This window comes from Onychomys torridus, chromosome 16 (genome assembly GCF_903995425.1).
Source record: "Onychomys torridus chromosome 16, mOncTor1.1, whole genome shotgun sequence".
Classification (NCBI taxonomy): Eukaryota; Metazoa; Chordata; class Mammalia; order Rodentia; family Cricetidae; genus Onychomys; species Onychomys torridus.
The window spans coordinates 48,300,140-48,322,819 of record NC_050458.1 but is presented as its reverse complement, the minus strand read 5'-3'; the positions used below and the strand labels follow the sequence as shown (position 1 = coordinate 48,322,819).

At 50.0% G+C, this 22,680-nt stretch overlaps 1 protein-coding gene across 2 annotated transcripts; it reads left to right on the top strand.

Moving 5' to 3' along the window:
* The first annotated feature begins 404 nt into the window (after nucleotides 1-404).
* On the top strand, nucleotides 405-22,384 carry Ttll1 (tubulin tyrosine ligase like 1). 2 transcript variants are annotated; one of them, XM_036208575.1, is made up of 10 exons: nucleotides 405-1,120; nucleotides 2,287-2,403; nucleotides 4,140-4,348; nucleotides 6,805-6,985; nucleotides 9,584-9,718; nucleotides 10,107-10,215; nucleotides 12,576-12,719; nucleotides 14,780-14,866; nucleotides 17,290-17,453; nucleotides 22,121-22,384. In XM_036208575.1, the coding sequence occupies exons 2-10, from the start codon at nucleotides 2,291-2,293 to the stop codon at nucleotides 22,248-22,250; spliced, it is 1,272 nt and encodes a 423-aa protein (XP_036064468.1). In that variant the 5' UTR covers nucleotides 405-1,120; nucleotides 2,287-2,290; the 3' UTR covers nucleotides 22,251-22,384. The 2 variants fall into 2 exon arrangements, with proteins under 2 accessions (XP_036064468.1, XP_036064469.1); XM_036208576.1 differs by having other exon boundaries at nucleotides 22,108-22,188.
* The last annotated feature ends 296 nt before the right edge of the window (nucleotides 22,385-22,680 follow it).

Below are 22,680 nucleotides of genomic sequence, written 5' to 3'. Positions count from 1 at the left end.
ATGGTCCTCCCGGTGTAGGAGAGGTAATCCTGGCTTTCTGGAAAGTGTTCCCTTTAAGTGAAGAAGTACAAGCTTGTCACAGATGCGTGGATGGAAGAAACACAGTTTATGTAGGGCTTTGTACACACCATAGTTTCAGGCATCAAACAGGGTCTTAGAATGCATCCTCTGTGGACAGTGTTGGGGAGACTGTAAGTAACTGTGACATTGTCAGGAAGACTGAAGCTAGGCAGTCAGGAAAAGCTCCTCTTGGGAGAGGACATTTGAGAAGCGGCCAGGTCTGCAGGAAGAACACACGTCCCAGACGTTCAGTTTGGTGCACATGGGATGAAAGAACGTAGGAGCCGGAGAGGGAGGAGTAGGGGGTGATGGGAGATGGGGCTGGGAGGTGGTGGGACAGGTAGGGCTGGGCTGGCCTTGTAGGTCATGAACAGACTGCTGGTTTTATTCTGAATACCGTGGCCCAGAAGCTATAGGCTTAGGAGCTGGTAACCTCACTTGATGTGTGTGTCTAAGAACCAGAGTTCTGGGTCGCACTAGGATGAGGGTAATAGCAAGGAGGGCCATCAGGTGTTATTTTTATTAATTTTTATTATTTGTGTATATGTGCCTTGATGAGTATATGGACATATATGTGTGCAGTGACCATGGAGGTTCTTTCTTTTTTGGTTTATTTTTTGAGATAGGGTCTCACTGAATAGCCTAGCTGTCCTGGAATTCACTATGTAGACCAGGGCAGCCTTAAACTCCTAGTGACCCACCTGCCTTTGCTTCCCAAGTCCAGGGGTTGAAGGTACCTGGCTGTATTTTCTTTTGAGATGGGATCTCAACCCTGGCTGGCCTGGATCTGACATATAGACAAGACTAGTCTTGAACTTGCATGGGATCTTCCTGCCCCTACCCTCTACGTGTTAGGATGACTCACCGTGGGTGGCTACTCTAGAACCTTTATCGTTTAAGAGCCTGTTCTGTGCACAGTTGTTAACAAAATGCCATCCCTGGGTATTATTTGTCTGGTTAAGTTTTGCTCTGTAACTGTAACTCAGTTCTGTGTTCCGTATGCTTCTGTCAGTGACGCTGAGAGATTCTGAGTACTTCAGGAACTGCAGAAGGACCTATGGTAAGTACTAACACACCTGTGGCTGGGGACAGAGAATGTGTAAGATGTCTGGGAAGAGCACTGGGTGGTGGGTTTGAAGCTCTGACCTCCCAAGGTGCAGGCTTGCTCAGCAGGATAAGGGTGGGGGTGTACATCACACCTACAAGTACCTGGTGTTCTGTGAGTGGCCATGCACATAAAATAAAAATAAAATCTCAAAACATTATTTGTTTTCTTTTTTTGTTTTTGTTTTTCTGAGACAGGGTTTCTCAGTGTAACTCTGGCTGTCCTGGAACTCACTCTATAGAACAGGCTGGTCTTAAACTCACAGAGATCTGCTTTCCTCTGCCTCCTGAGTGCTGGGATTAAAGGTTTACGTCACTACCACCTGGCAACAGTGTTTTTGTTTTTTTAATTTTTATTTATTTATGTATATGAGTGCTCTGTCTGCACATATGCCTGCACACCAGAAAAGGGCAGCAGATCACATTATAGATGGTTGTGAGCCACCATGTGGTTGGTGGGAATCGAACTCAGGCCCTCTGGAAGAGCAGCCAGTGCTCTAACCACTGAGCCATCTCTCCAGCCCCTTGTTTTATGTTTTTTAAAAGAGCACGGTTAGAATGAATGAGGTAAAGGAGAGGCAAGGAGATGGGCAGTGTGGGGCAGGGAATGAAGATGGCCAGAGCAGGGTGGATGTGCAAACCCTTGCCACTTCATCGAAGGTCAGCTCAGGGGTCCACTTCCCAGAACAGCCTTCCCCAGCTGCTCTGAACAGAGCCCCTCCTGCCCTTGTAGCCCTTCACGCCTCTCCTGGCTCCTGACACAGGTGCCGTTGGATGCTTGTGAGTGACTGTTAAATTAGCCCTGGTTGCCACACGGGCTGGGGGATTTATGGAGGGATGGAGGCCTGTCTGTCTGTGGGATGTTGACTGGTGTCTCCAACCCCTCATACCAGATGCCTAGAGCATCTCCTCCTTTCCCATATGTGGTGACCAGGATGTCTCTAGACATCACCAGACGTCCCTGGGGCTGGATTAGCCCTGTCTAGGAAACACCCTTGTGAGCTTGAGCAGGGGGTGGTTGTATGTTTACTTTGCACGGCGATGAGGGGATCCCTGTGGTCTGGGGGGATGTTGGTAGCTTGTGAGGTTTCCAAGTGTAACAACACCTTGGGTCTCTTCCAGGATCATGGCGGGAAGGGTGAAGTGGGTCACTGACATTGAGAAGTCGGTGCTGATCAACAACTTTGAGAAGAGAGGGTGGATCCAAGTGACAGAGAACGAAGATTGGAATTTCTACTGGTAAGATTAAACAGCCGTGTTTTGTGGTTTTCTTTATTTCTTTTTTAATTTAGTAAGTTTGAGTTTTCTAAATGTATAGCCAGTTGAGGCATCTTTTGTGTTTGTTTGTTTTTTGTTTTTGTTTTTCAAGACAGGGTTCCTCTGTGTAGCTTTGTAGCCTGTCATGGAACTCACTCTATAGACCGGGCTGGCCTCAAACTCACAGAGATCTGCCTGCCTCTGCCTCCTGAGTGCTGGCTGCTGAGATTTAAGGTGTATACCATCGTGCCTGGCATACGTGTATGCGTGCATGTGTGTGTATATATTCATTTGCATCTGTGTTCCGACTTCCATACATCTGTGTGAGTTCACGTCAAGGCCAGAGGTCAATACCTAGAGTCTTTCTCTATTGATCTCCACTTAGTGTTTGAGGCAGAATCTCTCTCTGAAACTGGAGCTCGCTGATTGAGCCAGACTGTCTCTGGAATATATCAGTCTTTCCCAGGAATCCACCTGTCTCTGCCTCCTTGGTGCTAGGATTACAGATGTGCAGTACCACACCTGGGTTTTTATATGGATGCTGAGGATCCAAACTCAGGCCCTCAAAATTTTCACAAGTGCTCACACACATATGGGCACAAGTATACCAATATACTTAAAATTTTGTAAATAAAGTAAATTTAAAAAAAATAAAAGGATCCCTTAACTGCTAGAGAATGTTAAATGGAAATATTTTGAGTAAATAGAAACCTTGCCTGGGAATTTCTTCCAAGGAAGCCCAGACTATGGGGAGTGAGTTGGAGGTCAGGCTCCATGCTGGCAGCCAGGGAAGCTGAGCCCTGGGCTTCTGTGGCTCTGTGTGGCTGAGCTCTCCCAGAATGAGACAAAAGTCTGTTTTAGTCCTCACAGCGTGGAGGCCGTGGGCAGCTCTTCAGGCTTGCTCTGTGGGGTGGGGCAGTGTTAGGAAGACAGTCCATGGAGGGAGGCCTGAGGCAAGCTGCCTTGTTTGGCTATTCATTGGTTCCCTCATAGATGCTATCCAACCTTCCTTCCTTTATACATCGTCCCTGTCCCTCTGTGAGGTTGATGGGGACAGTGGCTATGGTAGAGGATTAGAAGGCCCCCATTTCTAGGCTGGGAAGGCAATACCCAGGGTTCAGTCTCCAGCAGTATGAAAAATTACAGAATAAGAATGAGTCCATCTGACCGTCCTCTTGAGCCCTCCCTGTGGGAGCCCAAAAATAAAATATGCTGACTTGGGGTCTGGAGTCACCATGCTGATTTTTGTGTTCGAAAACAAATTCGTTTCCTGACATTAGCTTCTGAAAGCGTCTGTCCCACCTCCTCTGTCCGCTGTGTTAGAATAATAATCAGCCTGACGGGGGGCTGGAGAGGTGGCTTGGAGATTAAGAGCTCTTGCAGAGGACCTGGGTTTGATTCCCAGCACCCACATGATGGCTCACAGCCACTCCATGAAACTCCAGTTCTATGGGATCCAGCGTCTCTTCTGACATCCTAGCATACAGCATGTGTGTGCATGAGCTTGGCACCAGCCAGCGAACAGTGAATAGACTTTACTTGGAACCTGATGCAAATGTCAAGGCACGGGATCAAAGCCATCCCTGAATGTGCATTCCATGTTCTAGCCACGGGGTAAGCTGGTGACCAGTGAGGGCTCCCTGGAGACAGGCAGGGCTGTGAGCAGGCATGCACTCACACGGCTCTGAGCCCCTGTCCCTTCTGTGCCTCTGTTTCAGGATGAGCGTGCAAACCATTCGCAATGTGTTCAGCGTGGAAGCTGGGTACCGGCTCTCAGATGACCAGATCGTCAACCACTTCCCCAACCACTATGAACTAACCCGCAAGGACCTGATGGTGAAGAATATTAAGAGATACAGGAAGGAACTGGAGAAGGAAGGAAGTCCTCTGGCAGAAAAAGATGAGAATGGAAAATATCTCTATCTGGGTTGGTGGCGTCCTGCTTGCCCTGGGTCCTAAGTCAGTAGCTGAGTGTCTTAGTGAGTGTCTCTGTTTTTGTGATAGAAATCACAACCAGGGGTAGAGAGATGGCTCAGTAGCTAAGAGCATGTACTGCTCTTCCAGAGTACCTGAGTTCAGTTCCCAGCACCCATGTTGGGGCTCACAACCACCTGTAACTCCAGCTTCAGAAAATCTGAGGCCTCTGGCCTTCTTAAAAACCTGTGTCCATGTGCATATTCCCAATACATGTATACATACACATAATTAAAAAGTAAATAAATAAATATTTAAGAAAAAGAAAGAAAGAAGGAAGGAAGGAAGGAAAGAAAAGAAAAGAAAAGAAAAGGAAAGAAAGAAAGACCAAAAGCATCTTAGGGAAAAAAGGGTGTGTTTCAGTTTACAACTTTTGGGTAACAATGCATTATTGAGGGAAATCAGGTCAGGAACTCAAGGCAGGAGCTGAAGCAGAGGCCATGGAGGAGCACCGTTTACTGGCTTGCTTCCCATGGCTTGCTCAGCCTGCTTTCTTATATGATCCAGGATCTCCTGCTCGGGAATGGCCCTGCTGTGGTGAGCCAGGCCTCCCACATCTATCATTAATCAAGAATACGCCCTATAGACATGCCTACAGGCCAATCTAATGAAAGCATTTCCTTAAGATATCCTCTTCCAGTAGGGGTGGAACACATCTTCAGTCCCAATACTCAGGAGATGGAAGGAGGAGGATCTCTGAGTTCAAGGCCACCCTGGTCTACAGAGCTAGTTCCAGGACAGTCAAGGCTACACAGAGAAACCTTGCCTCAAAAAAACAAAACAAAACAAACAAACAAAAAAGATTTCCTCTTCCAGGGATGGAGAGATGGTTCAGCGGTTGCTCTTCCAGAGGACCGGGGTTCAATTCCCAGCACCCATGTGGCAGCTCATAACTGTCTGTAACTCCAAGATCTGACACCCTCACACAGACATGCATTCAGGCAAAATACCAATGCACATAAAATAAAAATAAATTAAAAACAAGAAAATATTTCCTCTTCCCAGATATATCTAGGTTTGTATCAAGTTGACAAAAACCAACCAATACACTGAGTGAATCATTTCAGGAACACAAGGCATTGGTGGCTGGCTTTGCCAGGTGAATGGGTGGGCAGGTTCCATGGGCATCTGTTTTACTTCTGGTGTGTCTCCAGGTGGGTGGGCAGGGCTGAGCTTGGTTTAGACTCTTGAGTTTCTGTAACCATGGAGTTGCTGGGAAACAAACTTAGTATGGACAAGGATGTGCCCAATGCCACTACCCTCTTAAGCTACACTCAGGGATGGTGTGTATTGCATGAATCCTAATTGGTTATATAATAAAAACCCAGAGCCAGATATTTGGGTAAATGCTGAAAGATCAGAGAGACAAAGGAACAAGTCACTAGAGAAAGTCCTCACCACTACCAAATCCTCAGGCCGAAAGGGAGGCAAGATCCTGTCTTTGAGAATCCTCAGACTGAATGCCCCTGACTCCTCAGCCAAAAGGGCTCTGAGCTCCTGTCTCCTCCTGCCTTATATTCCTTTCTCTACCCAGCCATATCACTTCCTGTCTCAATTTTCCTAGTGCTGGGATTAAAGGAGTGTGACTCCCAAATACTGGGATTAAAGGTGTGTGCCACCAATGCCTACCTGTTTCTCTTTTAGTCTGGATTAATCTCGTATAGTCCAGGGTGGCTTTGAACTCACAGAGATCCAGACAGATCTCTGCCTCCCAAGTGCTAGGATTAAAGGTGTGTGCCACCACTGCCTGACCTCTATGGATAACTCTGTGGCTATCTCTGCCTTCTGATCTTCAGGCAAACTTTATTTGTTTAGAGTACAAACAAATATCACCACAGGTGTGTGTCCCTGCTCTACCTAGGGATCAAAGCTAGCTGCTTGGCAGTCCAGGATCCCATACCAGAGCAGAATGCAAAAATTTTTTTATTTGAGATTTTATTTATTTTTATTTTATGTATATGGGTGTTTTGTCTGCATGAATGTCCATGTGCCACCTGTGTGCAGTGCCTATGGAGACCAGAAGAGGGCATTGGATCACCTGGAACTAGAGTCACAGATTGTTGTGAGCCACTATATGGATGCTGGGAACAGAACCCTGGTCCTCTGCAAGAGCAGCCAGTGTTCTTAATTTCTGAGCCATCTTTGCAGGCCCTGGGCAGAATTTTATCACCAACTTCTCTGGCCTGTTTCCCCATCTGCTCTGTGGGAATGATAGCTGCCTAGCAGATAGTTTACTTGGGGTTTAAGTGATGTATGTATGTAAAGTTCTCAAAGGGTCCCTTCTTAGTCTACACAGGATTGGACAGCAGCAGTCCCGTCCTGTAGGTTCAGGGTTGAGGTTGTCAGAGTGCTGAGGATCCCTGACCCCAGGCAGGCAGCTGCTTATAGCCATGGGTGTCTTTTCTTCAGACTTTGTCCCGGTCACCTACATGCTCCCTGCTGACTACAACCTGTTTGTGGAGGAGTTCCGGAAGAGCCCATCCAGCACCTGGATCATGAAGCCTTGCGGCAAAGCCCAGGGGAAGGGCATCTTCCTTATCAACAAGCTCTCACAGATCAAAAAGTGGTCCCGGGACAGCAAGACGTCCTCGTGAGTTGACAAAACCCCGAACCAAGTGCAAGGTTCCGGTTAGCTGCACCCTGCTGTCCTGTAGCCTCAGTCACGGGCAGGGCAGCCCTTCCCTGCCTGCTTTTTCAGGTGTGCGCTTGTTAGGGGGCACCCCAGCGGGGCTCTATGGCTGAAGGCGTGTAATTAACCCCAGGTTTCCCCCGTGGTAAGCCATGGGGGGCCGTGATATCGGTCCTGGGCGTGGCCTTGCAGGCTACTCAGTTCCCAAGCTGGTTGAGGCAGGCTCAGTTGTGACAGTGAGGCACGTGCTTCAGAGCTGGCGGCCCAGTCCATGCCTCTGCTTCTGTGTCTAAGGGAACTGAGAACAGTAGCAGCACCTGTCCTGGGAGAACAGGTCACCAGATAAAGCCTGAGGAGGGTAGGTGTGCCCTGCTGGGGGTACCTGAGTGGACAGCAGGGTGACTGGCAGGTGGAGTCTAGTATACCCCCTGTGTTTACTAGCTTCTTTCTGTCTTTGAGGAGTTCTAAGCTGCTTGGCGATGCCTGGAGACCCTGGAGCAAAGCCTCAGTACGATAATGTCCCAGGAGTGATGACTTACCCGTCAGGAGTCCCCAGAGTGGCAGCGGACCCTTCTTGTATAGAATGGTTCAGGCTGATTGCACTTTGCTCCAGGATCCTCCCTGGGGAGGTTCCCAGGGGGGCTGCCCTGCAACTCTTGCCATGGCTTCTAGTTGAGATATCCTTCATGGTCCCACCCCTAGAGGGGTGCATACACGGGGTTTTATACCTTGTGTCAGGGTTCACTCTTGGTATGGCCATTCTGTAACTCTGGACAGTGTATGGTGATGTTCCTACCCCCACAGAGTCATACAAAGCAGTAGGCCGGTAGCCTCTGCTCCCCCCCCCCCACTTCCGGCCCATCCTCCCCGTTTCCGGCGCATCCTCAGGCAGTGGCTGCTCTTCTTACCGATTGCCGAGTCCTCCCTTTTTCAGACTGTCTTCCGGCTAGCATCACGCAGTATGGAGGGAGCCTTTTCAGGTTGGCTGCTGTCACTTTTAAGGGACCCCCTACGAACCTGGCATACGCTGTTCATCTGGCTTGTGCCCTCATTTCCTTTCATAGCTGAATAAGTCGTTCTGTTACCTGGTTTACCCACTGACCTACCGAAGGCCGCCTTGATTGCTGGCATGTCGGGGCAGCTGTGACTGATGCTGCCGTAAGCATCACTCTGCAGGGTGTGTGTGTGTGTGTGTGTGTGTGTGTGTGTGTGTGTGTGTGTGTGTGATCAGATCCTCAGCTCCTATGGGTGAATGCCAAGGAATGTATCACCACACCCAGCTGTACACAGATTTCACTTATTTTTAATTTATTTTTTGTTTTTTTAAAGATTTATTTATTTAAAGATTTATTTATTTATTATATATACAGAAGAGGGCGCCAGATCTCATTACAGATGGTGGTGAGCCACCATGTGGTTGCTGGGAATTGAACTCAGGACCTCTGGAAGAGCAGTCAGTGCTCTTAACCTCTGAGCCATCTCTCCAGCCCCAGATTTCTAATTTTAATGGCTGTCTCAGTTTGATTTCTATCGTTGTGATAAAACACACTGACAAAAAACAATTCCAGAGGGGGAGCTAATTGATACTAGCTCTCAATTCCAGGTTATATTCCATCACAGGAAGTCAAGGGGGACAGGAACTTGAAACACCTATTTACATCACATCCACAGTCAAGAGTGGAGAGAAATTAATATATGCATGCCCTCTTGCTTACCTGTGCTCGATAGGTTTCTTCATCATGTAGCTCAGGATCCCTGGCCTAGGGAATGCTATTCCCACATCCTTAAGATAGTTTCCCTACAGAGGGCTGGAGAGATGACTCGGTGGTTAAGAGCCCTTGCTATTCTTGCAGAGGACCTGGGTTAGGTTCCCAGAACCAACATGGCGGCTAACAACTGTATGTAACAACTCTAGTTCAAGGGGGTCTCATACCTCTTCTGACCCCCACGGGCACCAGACACAAGGTGCACCGCACAGAGACATGCTCACAGGCCAATGTAGAGAGTGCCTCACTGAGACTCTTCCCAGCTGATTCTAGGTTGTATGAACTTGATTAAAGCTAACCAGGGTGGAGAGATGGCTCGGCTGTTAAGAACACTGGCTGCTTTTCTAGAAGACTCAGGTTTGAGTCCAGCCATATGACAGCTCACAGCTGTAACCTCAGGTCCTCCACAGTACTGCATGCATGTGGTATACAGACATACAGAGAGACAAAACACCCATACACATTAAATAAGTAATTAAAAAAGAAAGCAAACCGGCTGGGCGGTGGTGGCGCACGCCTTTGATCCCAGCACTCGGGAGGCAGAGCCAGGCGCATCTCTGTGAGTTCAAGGCCAGCCTGGTCTACAGAGCGAGATCCAGGACAGGCACCAAAAACTACACAAAGAAACCCTGTCTCGGAAAATAAAACAATAATAAAATAAATAAATACATAAATAAAAAAGGAAAGCAAACCATCATAGTGGCCGGCAAGTTATCACTTCTCTCCTTTGAAAGTGGTTCCTTTAATCTTTTATATTTTACAACCTAATTGTGGCTCTCTCTGATGTGGGTAGGTTTGTGTCTCAGTCCACAAAAGAAGCTTACGTGATCTCCCTCTATATCAATAATCCATTACTCATCGGCGGGAGGAAGTTTGACCTGCGGCTGTACGTCCTGGTATCCACATACCGCCCGCTGCGCTGCTACATGTAAGAGTCTGGTCCTGCTTCCATTGCGCTCACTCCATAGTATTTCTTGGAGGCTTAATGACTCAGTGACATGGGGGGCACACAATGCCTGGCTCAGGGTGGGTATCAGGTGGGCAGCTCTTCTTTAAGAGCAGTTGACCTAGAAGCCACTGTAAATCTTACAAATAAGAACACCGCTCGTTGGGACATTTGAAGCAAGTGGGGTGTGGTGTGTACACCTGTAATCCCAGCACTCAGGAGTTGGAGATGGAAAGGTCATGAGTTTGAGGTTAGCCTGGGCTACATAGTGAAACCAAAAGCAATGGACGCTAACAGCCACTCGTCTATCGAGGGGACTGGCGTATTTTCTTTCTTGTGTCCTGTGTCTTAGTCTGAGTTCCTTTTGCAGGTACAAGCTTGGCTTCTGCCGTTTCTGCACGGTGAAGTACACCCCGAGCACTAGCGAGCTGGACAACATGTTCGTCCACCTTACCAATGTAGCCATCCAGAAGCACGGGGTGAGTGTCTCCTCTTTGTGCATCGGGAAGTAGCTGGCTTTGTGGGATTCTCTCTCATACGTATTTACAAGAGGGGACCAGGCTAGTTCTAGGAGAGCCATTCACAACCCAGTGGTGGCCTGCGGCCCAGACATTGAAGGGACTCGGAGTAGCAGGTGTGACCGTCCCAGGCACATCCGAATGCCTGGTTAGGGTTGGAATAGAGGTGGGGGTTCTTAGAGAAACAAGAGTGTAGGTTCAGGCCTCCCCTTTCTGCTTCTGGGATCGTGAGCAAGTCGGCTCAATGCTGGAGCCTCCTTTAGTAAAAGAAGGAGACCTTGACTGAGATGGGTCATAGCCTGATAAACCTCTGTTGGTTGTTGTGCTGAAACTGGCCTTAGGACCTGGTGCACTGGTGCATGTTGGGTAAGCCCTCTACCAATGACCAATATTTCCTGCCTCCTAGCCTCTTCTTACTTTGAGACAATGTCTCGCTAAGTTGCTCATGCTGTAGCCCAGACAGGTCTTGAGGTATAATTCCCCCTGCTTAGGTATCTGAGTAGCTAGAGCTATAGACTGGCACCAACAGACCCAGTTTAAACCTGTCTTTTATTATCATTATTTCTTTTGTTTGTTTGTTTGTTTTGGCTGGTTGGTTTTTCAAGACAAGTTTTCTCTGTGTAGCCTTGGCTGTCCTGGAACTCTGTCCATAGACCAGGCTAGCCTCAAACTCAGAGATCCACCAGCCTCTGCCTCCCAAATCTGGGATTAAAGGCGTGTGCCACCACTGCTCAGCCAATTATTATTATTTCTAATGTATATATATATGTGTGTCTGTGAGCACAGGCATGTGTGTATGGGTGCCCACAGAAGCCAGAAGAAGGTATCAGATTTTCTGCAACTAGAGTTACAGATGATAGTGAGCCACTCAACATGATGATTGCTGGGACCCAAACTTGCGTCTTCTGGAAGAGTAGCAAGTGTTCTTAATCACTGAGCCATTTTTCCAGCCCCTAATCCTGTAGGTGGAAAATGTATTCAGTTCACCTAACCCATTGAACATCATAGTGTGTGTGTGTGTGTGTGTGTGTGTGTGTGTGTGTGTGTGTGTGTGTTGCTTCATGCAGCCCTTTGGAACGGCAAAGCACTTCCTTTTTTGAAACTGCAGCTTGAGCCTTGTGGGAAAAATTTCCACATTTCCTCGTTAGAATTAGAAAGGGAACAGCTGTCACTCTGAGCACTGGAAAGCAGCCCATCCTGGTGAGGGCAGGAGTCAGTGTGGCCACAGACTGGCTGTCACAGGAGCCCTGGAGCCTCTGCTGTGCAGGGAGGGCTTACAAGCAAGGGGACAGATCATGGTTGCTGCAGGCCTGGAAGGGTCGGGCTTAGCAGGCAGAGAAGGAAGAGCCAGCCAGGCCTGAGGCAGAGAAGGAACAGCCAGCCGGGCCTGAGGCTGCGACACCTGCAGGCTGGTGGGATGAGATGTTCCAAAGCGACCAAAGACCGGGTGATGTGCATGCTTTGCACATCCACATCTGTGCACGGTGGTGTCTGGCTGGAGATAATTGACACCTCAAGACCCTTTCTCTTTTTTATCAATTGTTCTTAAAATGATACATGACTGATTTAGGCATTTTAATGTTTTTGTTGTTATTGTTGGGTTTTGGTTTTGTTTTTGTTTTTTTCCCTTGTTTTTTTGAGATAAAGTCTTGCCTTGGCTGTCATGGAACTTCCTATGTAGACCAGGCTGGCCTAGAACTCACAGAGATCTGCCTGCCTCTGCCTCCCAAGTGCTGGGATTACAGGTGTGTGCTACCATGCCCAGCCTTCATTGCTTCCTTGTTTCAGGTTTTTGTTTTTTGTTTGTTTTTTTTGAGCTGAGGATCGAACCCAGGGCCTTGCGCTTGCTAGGCAAGCACTCTACCACTGCGTTAAATCCCCAACCCCTTGTTTCAGTTTTCAGTTTTTGAGATTGACTCTTGCTAAGTAGACATGCTGTCCTCCTGCCTCAGCCTCCCAAATGCTGGAACTGTTAGCATACACATTTGTCCTAGTTAGGGTCACCACGGCTGTGATGAAAGACCATTACCAAAAGCATGACCTAGGGCAGCTGCGGAGGGAGAAATGAGTACCTCCGTCTGGACGGGGACCCAGGTGGGACTTCACAGTGCGGGCTCCTGAGTGGGAACAGTTGCTTAAGAGACTAGTGGGGAAGATGAACATCTAACAATGTGTGTAGTAGATGGCACAGACCGCCCCTGGCAGGGGTTCCTTCTGTCTTGCTGCAGGATACCCAGCAAGGCACTTGAGGGTTCATACCCAGGAGGTACTTGAGGGTAAGTGGCTGTGTCCTGAAGGTCGATTTCTCCCTCCCTCACCAGGAGGACTACAACCATATCCACGGGGGCAAGTGGACTGTCAACAACCTGCGACTCTATCTGGAGAGCACCCGAGGCAGAGAGGTGACCAGCAAACTGTTTGACGAAATCCACTGGATCATCGTGCAGTCTCTCAAGGCTGTGGCGGTGAGTGACAGGTTGGGGGCAGGGCAGGTGGGCCCTGAAAGCCCAATGGGAGGCCCTGATCTAACCAGTGGTTCTCAGGAAGTGTTCCATAGCCTGGAGTACTTCTGTTCACTCATGCTGCCTTTGTGTCAGCCAGGGGATGAAACAGTTTGGGGAAGGGCTTGGGGCCAATTTCTGGTGAGCGTGGTCAGCCTCTGATATAGACACAGACTCTGAAGCCTCAGCAGAAGTATAGCATCCCAGGACTGGAGAGATGGCTCAGGGGTTAAGAGCACTGACTGCTCATCCAGAGGACCTGGGTTCAATTCCTAGCACCCACATGGCAGCTCATATCTGTCTGTAACTGCAGTTTCAGGGGACCTGACATCCATGGCACATTAAATAAACGGATGGGTGGATGGATGGATGGGTAGGTGGGTGGGTGGGTGGGTAGGTAGATAGATAGATAGATAGATAGATAGATAGATAGATAGATAGATAGACAGAGATATTTAAAAAGTATAGAGCCCCATGGACATCATCTCTTCTTCCTTCCTTTCTTCCTTTTTTGAGACATGGACTCACAGTGTAGCCAGGGTTGGCATGGAGAAGGTTACCAGGGTGGTCTGGAGCTCACAGAGATAGCCTGCCTCTGCCTCTCCACTATCAGCCCTTTTTGGTGGGTATTTCGGCATGAGCTGACACTCCTGGGGGGATGCGGCGGCGGCTTTCTTTCCAGGCAGTGTGATGTTGCTGTTTCATGGCTCTTGGAGGTTGGAAACAGCCTGCTTCTGTTCCTAACCTCGGATCTTTGATCTGCTGGATTACAGTTTTCAGGCAGGCGCACTTCTGTCTTTGAGGGAGTAAGTGGTGTGCTGGCCCCTGTTTTCAGGACTTCACAGATGGTATCTCTGCTTCCCCACATAACTCACAAGAAAACAGGGGGATCTGACCCCAGAGCTAAGAACAGAGGAAGAGGCTCCTGTCCCAAAGCCAGCCTCCTTGTCTCCCATGCCCTCTCTCAGGAGGAACAGGAAGGCAGCCAGCCCACTGCCGAGGTCACTCGCAAGACCCAGAGTTCCTCAGCTCGCCCTCTGAAGGCAATGTGGTCTAGCCTGCTACTGAGCTGGCCCCTGACAAACCCACCCACTTGTGTGGGACCTGAGGACACAGGCCTGGGGACATGGGTGATATGTCCCCATGGGGATGTGAGAGATGCAAAATTCCCAGGTTGCACCTATCTTCCCTCCCGAGAAGAGCCACCTTGTGCACAAATTTGCCTCTGAGAAGGGGCGTTTCAACTCCTGGCCCTCAGCTTAGCGGGCCAGCCTGCCGCCTCTGATGTCCCTGGTGTCGGTTCCTGGACTCTTTGCCTGGGTGGGTGATTCTCAGGCTTTCGAAGTAGGCAGGGTTTTTTTGTTTTTTGTTTTTAATTTTTAAATTATGTGTAGGTGGTGTGTGTGTGTGTGTGTGTGTGTGTGTGTGTGTGTGTGTGTGTCTGCATGTGGGTGTGTGCATGTGAGTGCAGGTGCCCACAGAGGCATTGGATCCCCTGCAGCTGGAGTTACAGATAGTTGTGAGCTGCCCGACATGAATGAGTTCCAGGAGCTGAGCTAGGGTCCTCTGGAAGAGCAGTAAGTGCTCTGAGCCATCTCCCCAACACCCGATCCTTTGTTCAGTACGCATGGAAACTTTACTTAAGTGAATTGAAAATGACAATGGCAATAGAAAAACTGAAAGGAATAGGCTTACTTTTCTCATTGGAGACAGGTTTATAATCTGGTTTTTACAGGGCTGGGAGGAGTAAGAAAAAGTCTGCTGGTGTGGGGCAGGGACAGGAAGTCATCAGTGTGGGAGGATCCCTTTGGTCTCTGAAGAGGTAGCTTTACATTCATTTGTTTGTTTGTTTCTGTTTTTGCATTTTCGAGACAGGGTTTCTCTGTGTAACAACCCTGGCTGTCCTGGCACTCGCTCTGTAGACCAGGCTGGCCTCGAACTCACAGAGATCCCCCGGTCTCTAGTGTCTTGTGTCACCACTGTCCAGCAGGATGTGGCTTTTTAACCTGTCGGTCACCCCACAGCCAGTGATGAACAATGACAAACACTGCTTTGAATGCTACGGTTACGACATCATCATCGACGACAAGCTGAAGCCCTGGCTGATCGAGGTAACTCACAACCCTGCCGCTGTGGCCAGCAGTGCCATGGGAGAAGGGAACCTTCCTACCGTTCTCTCGTGTGTGTTAAGGCATAATTTGGAATGGACCCAGCTGCCTGTTGAAGAGGGTGTAGTGTGGCCGATCTAGAAAGGATGAGATGTACACATCCTGCCACGTAGCCACGCAGCGGGGCTTTTTCCTGGCCACCCACTGTGTTGGCTGCTTTTCTCGGCACTGTGATCAAATACCTGACAAACAGCTTCAGGGGAGTTTTATTTGGTACATGGTTTGAGCATACAGTCCATTGTGGTGGGGAAGCATGGTGGGGGTTGTATGAGGCAGCCAGTCACATGTGCCCAGAGTTGACGCCAAGCAAGATGAGTGCTGGTACTCCAATGGCTTCCTTTCTCCTTCAGCCTAGGACCTCGCCCCTGGGACGGTGCCACCCACACTCAGGGTGGGTCTTCCTTCCTTCCTAAGTTAAGCCTCTCTGGAAACACTCCCAGAGTTACTCTGAAGTGTGTCTCCTAGGTGACTGCAAATCCCATCAGGTTGATGGAGATGAACTATCACAGCCTTTTCGGAGAGGTGGGCACTGGTGCCCTTGTCTGAGGCCACAGTAGCCAGGAGGACAAGGATGGAAGCTGCCCTGAGCATGCAGGGGCCCCCATTGTGTTGTGTCCCTCTGTGTGTCACTGTGGACACCTGCCCTCTCAACAAGCTCATTTGGAGACAAACAGCTCAGGCCCTTCAGTTGCATTTCAAGGCAGGAAGCCTAGGATTCTTCTGCATGTGAAGAGTAGAGGTTGGCCCCCTACAGGGAAAGTCAGAGGGAACCTCAGTGCTGAGCTCATGGTAATCAAGCTATCTAGAGCAGGATGGGAGCCGGCTGATGCTGCCAGAGTGAGGGGGTCAGGGAGATGTAATATTTCCTTCCCTCCCTCCTTCCCCATCCCTTCCTTTTTTTTTGAATTTTGAGAACAGGGTCTTGTGATCCTCCTACGCCAGGCTTCCAGGTGCTGGGGTTAGAGGTGGTGGCTTCCTGCATCTTAACTACAGTAACCTGAATGGAAGTCACACTTCCCTGGATGAACCAAGATCCTAGTTGTGGCTATCCTTTCTCTCTCTTTCTCTTAAAGATTTATTTGATTTTTCATTGTGTGTGTATATATATGTCTCAGGGATGGGGGGTTCAGTGGTGGGGTGGTGGTGTACACGTGAATGCAGGTGCCTGCAGAGGCCAGAGAGGGCATCAGATCCCCCGGAGCTGGGGTTAATAGGCAGTTGTGATCCTGTCTTTAAGTATTATTTAATGCTCACCTAACAGCCGGTAGAAACAGGTCACATGATGCTCTGTCCTAGTTTGCCTCTCTGTCGTTGTAACAAAACACTAATCAAGCCGGGCGGTGTTGGCACACCCCTTTAGGTTTGAGATCAGCCTGGTGTACAGAGCTAGACTGAGGACAGCCAAGGCTACACAGAGAAACCTTGTCTCAAAACAGACAGACAAACAAATAAACAAACAAACAAACAAAAAACACTGATTAAAAGCAATTTGGGAGGAGGCTGGCAAGATGGCTCAGTGGTTAGAGCACTGGCTGCTCTTCTAGAGGACCTAGGTTCAATTCTCAGCATCTACGTGGCAGCTCACAACCATCTGTAACTCCGGTTCTAGGGCATCCAGCACCCTCTTCTGGCCTCCGTGGGCACTGTGCATGGATGTTGTACAGACATACCAGGAAAACACCCACACACAAATCATAAATCAGACCTTTAAAAAAAAAGTGCACACTTTTGGGGTGGAAGGCGTTTACTTGGCTTACAGGCTGTGGTCTGTCAGCCAGTGAAGCCAAGGCAGGGACTGGAGCAGAGACAGCCCAGGCCCGCCTGCCCAGGGGTTGCACTGCCCACCCTGGCCTGGGCTCTCCTGCATAAATAGGCTAGGAAGAAAATGTTTCACAGGGCCAACAAGATGGCTCAGTGGGTGTGGAGGCACTCGCTGGCCAAGCCTGCCAACCCGGGTTTGATTTCCGGCACCCACAGGGTAAAAGTGAAAGCAGCAACTCCCACAGGTTGTCCACTGACCTCCACACATGCACTGTCACACACGTGTGCCCACACAAGTACACACACATCTCACACAGAAAAATAAATAAATGTGTAGAGAAGAAAGTATAAAGAAAAGAAAATCCCTCGCAGACATGCCCACAAACCCCTGATGGGAGCCGTTTCTCTTCACCAGGCAACTCTAGCGTCTGTGAAGTTGACAGCTAGCTCTGGCAGCTTTTCCTATATGAAGTGCTTGGCAGGTGTGAGGTGTCCACGTTAAATGATGACAGGCGCCTGGAGCGTGTGGCCCACCCTGGCTCCAGCACCTCTCATTCCAGAGAAAGGAGCGCCACAGTGAAGGATGTGTGTTTTTCTTCTTGTAGGTTAACGCATCCCCGTCTCTTACCTCCAGCACCGCCAATGATAGAATCCTTAAGTACAACCTGATTAACGACACCCTCAACATTGCGGTCCCCAACGGCGAGATTCCCGACTGCAAATGGAACAAGTCTCCTCCCAAGGAAGTTCTTGGCAACTATGAAATCCTGTAAGTCTGCGTGTGGCTCTGCAGGGATCCTGTGTTCTGAGGTACCCTTTGGCTATTCTAGGTGTGTGTCGGGGGCTCTCTTTCCTTGAGCAGCGTGTCTATTTGTTGATGCTGTTGAAGAGACAGAAAAGAGGTTTGGGTCTGTTCTGTGTAGCCGATACTTAGGAAACATCTGTCACATGCTCATGCAGGTGTGAGCCCACTGCTTGTCACCTGTGCAGGTTGCTGAGGTGCTGGGGCAGGGTGCACACAGTCTGGGGCTTGTACCCTGTCTCCACCTGTGTAGCTTTGTGTCAGTGAGGTGCTCAGTATAGCGCTGTGGGCTTCAGTCCAAACACCACAGGAGGCTGGGAAGGACAAAGCGATTCTTACGGCTCACCTCTCAGGGCTTCCCGTGGCCTAGGATCCATGGGCTAGGATCCGTGGCCTGTGCTGTAGGCACTTCATCTTATTCCTTTACCCTGAGCCCTGGGAACTGAGTAGTAGCTTGGCTCTGTCTTGCAGAGTGGTGACAAATAGACCTATTGGGAGTCGGGGTGGGGTGGAAAATAAAGTAACAGGGATCAGGAGGACAGTGGTTGGTCAAGGTGTAGTCTGTTCTGCATGGGAGGCTGGATGGCCATTAAAAAGACTGGCCTAGTGCTGTGTATACTGTGGCACAGGAGGGTGAGGGAGAAAAGTAAGTTGCAGGAAAGGGTAGTTTGTCGATACCCACCCCAAAGACAGACAGTGACCTCCACCGCCCTTGTGTGCACATTAGCAGTTTTTGTGTCTTTTGGTTTGCTTTTCGATATAGAGTCTCACTATGTAGATCAGGTTGGCCTTGAACTTTTAGAAAACCCCCTGCCTCTGCCTTTCAAGTACTGGGTTTAAAGGTGTGTACCACCTCACCTGGTCCTGAACATAAGCATTTCATTAAAAAAATTTAAACACGGCCAGGCAGTGGTGGCGCATACCTTTGATACCAGCACTGGGGAGGCAGAGCCAGCCGGATCTCTGTGAGTTCGAGGCCAGCCTGGTCTACAGAGCTAGATCCAGGACAATCAGGACTACACAGAGAAACCCAGTCTCGAAAAACCAAAAACACTCACAACAAATTTAACCAAAGAGTTTAGACGTGAAGGGACATTCAGCGAAGTGCATCTTGCACACAGGTCTCCGTGCATGGCTGGTGGAGGAACTGAACACGGGCCTGTACTCTGGAGTCCCTGTGTAGCCGCCTCCCTCCTTTCTGTGTATAGCTGCAGAGGCTGGGGTGGAGGGTGGGTAGAAAGAGGCTCAGAAGGGAAGTGTCGGAGCTCTGAAGTCTCAGGGCCTTAGTGGTGGTCATCGGAAGTCAGAGGACTAGCCATGGCCAAGGGGATCAACAGCAAGTCCCTGAAGGACTAGAGTTGATATATAAGGAAGGGGCCAGAGAGGGTTTCTGCTGACCTGCCTTGGAAGGGGCTGAGAGGGTCTAGAGAGGAGGCCTCTCCAGACCCCGGGGTCTTAGAGAGAGGAAACAGTCCCCACTCCCCAGGACTCCAGGGAGAGCCAGGCTTCTTCTTTTTCTTTCTTTCTTTCTTTTCTTTTCTTTCCTTCTCTTCTTCTTTCTTTCTTTTTTCCTTTTTGGGTTTTTCCGAGACAGTGTTTCTCTGTGAGGTTTTGGTGCCTGTCCTGGATCTCACTCTGTAGCCCAGGCTGGCCTCGAACTCACAGAGATCTGCCTGGCTCTGTCTCCTGAGTGCTGGGATTAAAGGCGTGTGCCATGGCAGCCCGGCTAACAACCAGGTTTCTTATATAGTAGGAGGTAAAAGAGAGAGTCAGAGGCTAATACAGGTGTTTCTAATGCTGAGTAGAGCATTCCAGAGTTCCCAGCATACATTTGGGGATGGGCCCTGTCCAGAACCACTTGGGGTTGCTAGTGTAGTAAGGACAATATGAGAGTGACCCATGCCAGCTGCAATGGGAGCCTTTGGGCTCAGTCCTGAGGGCCTCTGTGGTGAACCCATGTGAGGGAGAGTCTTGCTAGAACCATGAGGGTCTTGGTAGATCCCTCTTTAGTCTAGCAGGATGTGGCAGGAGGGTGGCCCAGCGGGAGTTCGTGAGGCCCTCTATTTGCAGAGCAGGCTGGATGCTCATCTCCGGGTTAAGAAGCAGAGGCCAGGGCCTCACCCCTGGTCCTGAGTTATCCCTCACACTCCTCTGAGGGACCAGAAGGCTTTGGGCTGGAACTGGCAGCCAGAAGCTCTTTTCCACGTGTCTCAGTGCCCCTGATGCTTCAGATCGCCCCAGGTTGGGTCCCAGTGGTGGCAGTTGGAGTTGCGGCTGATGGGTGGGGTTCCCATCCTCGGGGTGCTGTCCTGTCCCTGACAGCCAGGAGTACCGCATGTCATCCATGCTTGTAGCATCCCTGCAGAGTATACCCGTGTGGAGAAAAGGGGGCTGACACTGCAGCTCTTGTGCCCAGGGTCACACTGCCCAGAAATGGCGCTCTCGCCGCCACACCACATTGTCCCTGTGGCCTTGGTGTCACAACCACGGCCAGCCTTGTTCATCCCAGCTCAATTCTAACTCCTGGCCTTTCTGAAAAAAGCGCTGTTCAGAACTCAGTGCCTAGATTCCACTGTCAGAACCCAGAAGGGAAGCTGCTCCAATAGGAGGAGCCCCTGGGAGCCCCCCTCCAGCTGTTTACATTAGCTCCCTAACAGGCAAGATGCTCCCCCAGAACTGAACAGCCCGCTCCCAGCTGCCTGCCACATGCTCTGCTTTGTTTTGTTTTCAAGCCACACAGAGCCACATGGAGGCCGTGTGTGTGTGTGTGTGTGTGTGTGTGTGTGTGTGTGTGTGTGTGTTCCCATTCATCCAGATCCTGCCCCTCCCCATCTTGAGCTAGTACCAGGGCAACCCCAAGCCTGACAGGCAGCCTCACTCTGCCCTCAGTCTGTGGCACAGGCTCAGTACAGGCCAGAGTGTGAGCACGTGCATGGCTCCTGGAGGCCAGGGTGTGAGCACGTGCATGGCTCCTGGAGGCCAGGGTGTGAGCACATGGACGGCTCCTGGAGGCCAGGGTGTGAGCACATGGACGGCTCCTGGAGGCCAGAGTTGCCTCCTAGCAGAAGCTCTTGTGCCTCGAGGGAGCTCGCTATGCAGCTGTCTTCTATTGGAGGGACTGGCCACGCCTCCATAGTCAGACTAATGCTGAGGTCCATCTGTTGTGTTTGCCTAAATTGTTCTAGTATTAATAAAAACTCAAGAGTCAGAAATTGAGATGAAAACCTGGTAAGTCCAAGGAACAGCGGAAGGACAACTGGCTGACCCCACTCTCCATGTTTTCCTGATCCCAAAGCTTCAGGAATCCCTCCTTCTCTCTTCCTGTCCCTCTCTATCAGACTTCCTCGGACTCCCAGCATCTCCATGGCTAATCCAGGTCAGCCAATTGCTGGTTCCATCTTTGACACCGTGGAGTGGCAGTGTGAACAATTCTCCCACAACACACATCCATGTGATGCTGTAGTTGTGACAGTCCACACCAGTGCCGAGCACGGGCTGGCCTGAGAGGAAAGCTGTCAGCACATTCACTCCCGGCACTCCCTGTGCGTCAGCCTGTTGCTGCTGCAGGCACCGTTCAGAGAGTGTCCGTCCACCAGAGCAGTCCCTAACACAGACACCACGCCACCCACAGAGTCTGGCTCTGGACCAGCACAGAAGTCAGGGAAATTCGGCTTCGGCAGCAGCAGCAAAGCATCTTGGTACCTGTTTCCTTAGTGCAAAAGACTGCACATAACTCTGGGTCCTCAGGCAACACAGCAGTAAGCCAGTACCTCAGAGAACACTTTATTTATTTTTTTGGTTTTTCAAAAAAGTTTCTCTTGAAACTCAGAGATCCGCCTGCCTCTGCCTCCTAAGTGCTGGGATTAAAGGTGTGTACCAACATGCCTGGTTAGAAAACACTTTAAAATGACCAGAATGAAGCCAGACATGACAGCAAATGCCTTTAATCCCAACACTCAGGAGGCAGAGGGGTAGAGAGTCATGGTGAGGAGAGGCAATCTCTTCTGGGTAACATGTTTCTCCACTCTCAAGGAGCCTTAAGGAAGGAGTCCTGCTCACAGGCACCAAGTCTGTATCCTGTTCTTCAGATGTGACGTCCAGTCTGTTCCTCAGCCCTGCTGAGTTACAGGGCTGAGGTACAGGCATCAACTGGAAAACAGGCCATGAGAGGACAGTGGCAGAACAGTGACATCATGATGGAGCAGCCCAGCCCAGCCCTTCCTGGCAGTCGGCTGACACTGGTTCCCTAAATGGGATTAGGCCTTACGTCATAGGGTGTGTGGAGAGTTTCCAGGCAGGAGCTCCCTCCCTGCCTCCCCACCCTGGGCTGGCTGACCGGTTTCTCATTCCCAGCTCCTCTGAGGTTATTCTGCCTGGAGGCCTGTTAAAATGGCATCTGCCTAGGATGGGCAGTCCACAATGGCAGTTTAACTGGGCTTTTCTCACAGGCTCTGTGGCCTTGTGTTGTAGTCAGTGGACTCCCTGTGGGCTGGAGAGGGGAGGGGCTTGTCCGGAGTCTGGAGCTAGTTGGCTCTTTCCAGTAACACGTTTGCTCTGCAGCAGCCCATTGGCCACTCCACGCCGCCACCACCCTGAACAAGACCCCCTCATGATTCTCCAGTGGTCTGTTTCAGGTACGATGAGGAGCTGGCCCAGGGTGACGGGGCTGACAGAGAGCTCAGAAGCCGCCCCGGCCAGCCAGTGGGGCCCAGAGCAGGCCGCTCGAGAGAGTCGGGGAGAAATGTCCTCACGACTTGGAAGTGACCAGCAGTGGGAAGAAAGACCCCCAGCCTTCCTCCAACCGCTCCACCAGACGCTGCTCAACACGTATTTTGGAATTTCCTTTTTCTAGAGTGCTTTCCTGAGCCCTTGTAAATAAAGACACTCTGCAAGGTGGAGGACTCCATGTCATCAGGGCTCACATACGCTCTCGAAAATGACAGCATCAGTGTGTGATGTAACATCCTTTTTTTAAAGATTTATTTTATTATTTTTATTTTTTGAGATAGGTATCCCGGGCTGGCCTGGAACTTGTTATGTAGCCCTGGCTGGCTTGGAACTCTCAGAGATCCACCTGCCTCTGACTCCTAAGTGCTGGGATTAAAGGTGTACACCATCACATCTGGCTTTATTTTAGTGTGTGTGTGTGTGTGTGTGTGTGTGTGTGTATGTGTGTGTGTGTGTATAGCACCCA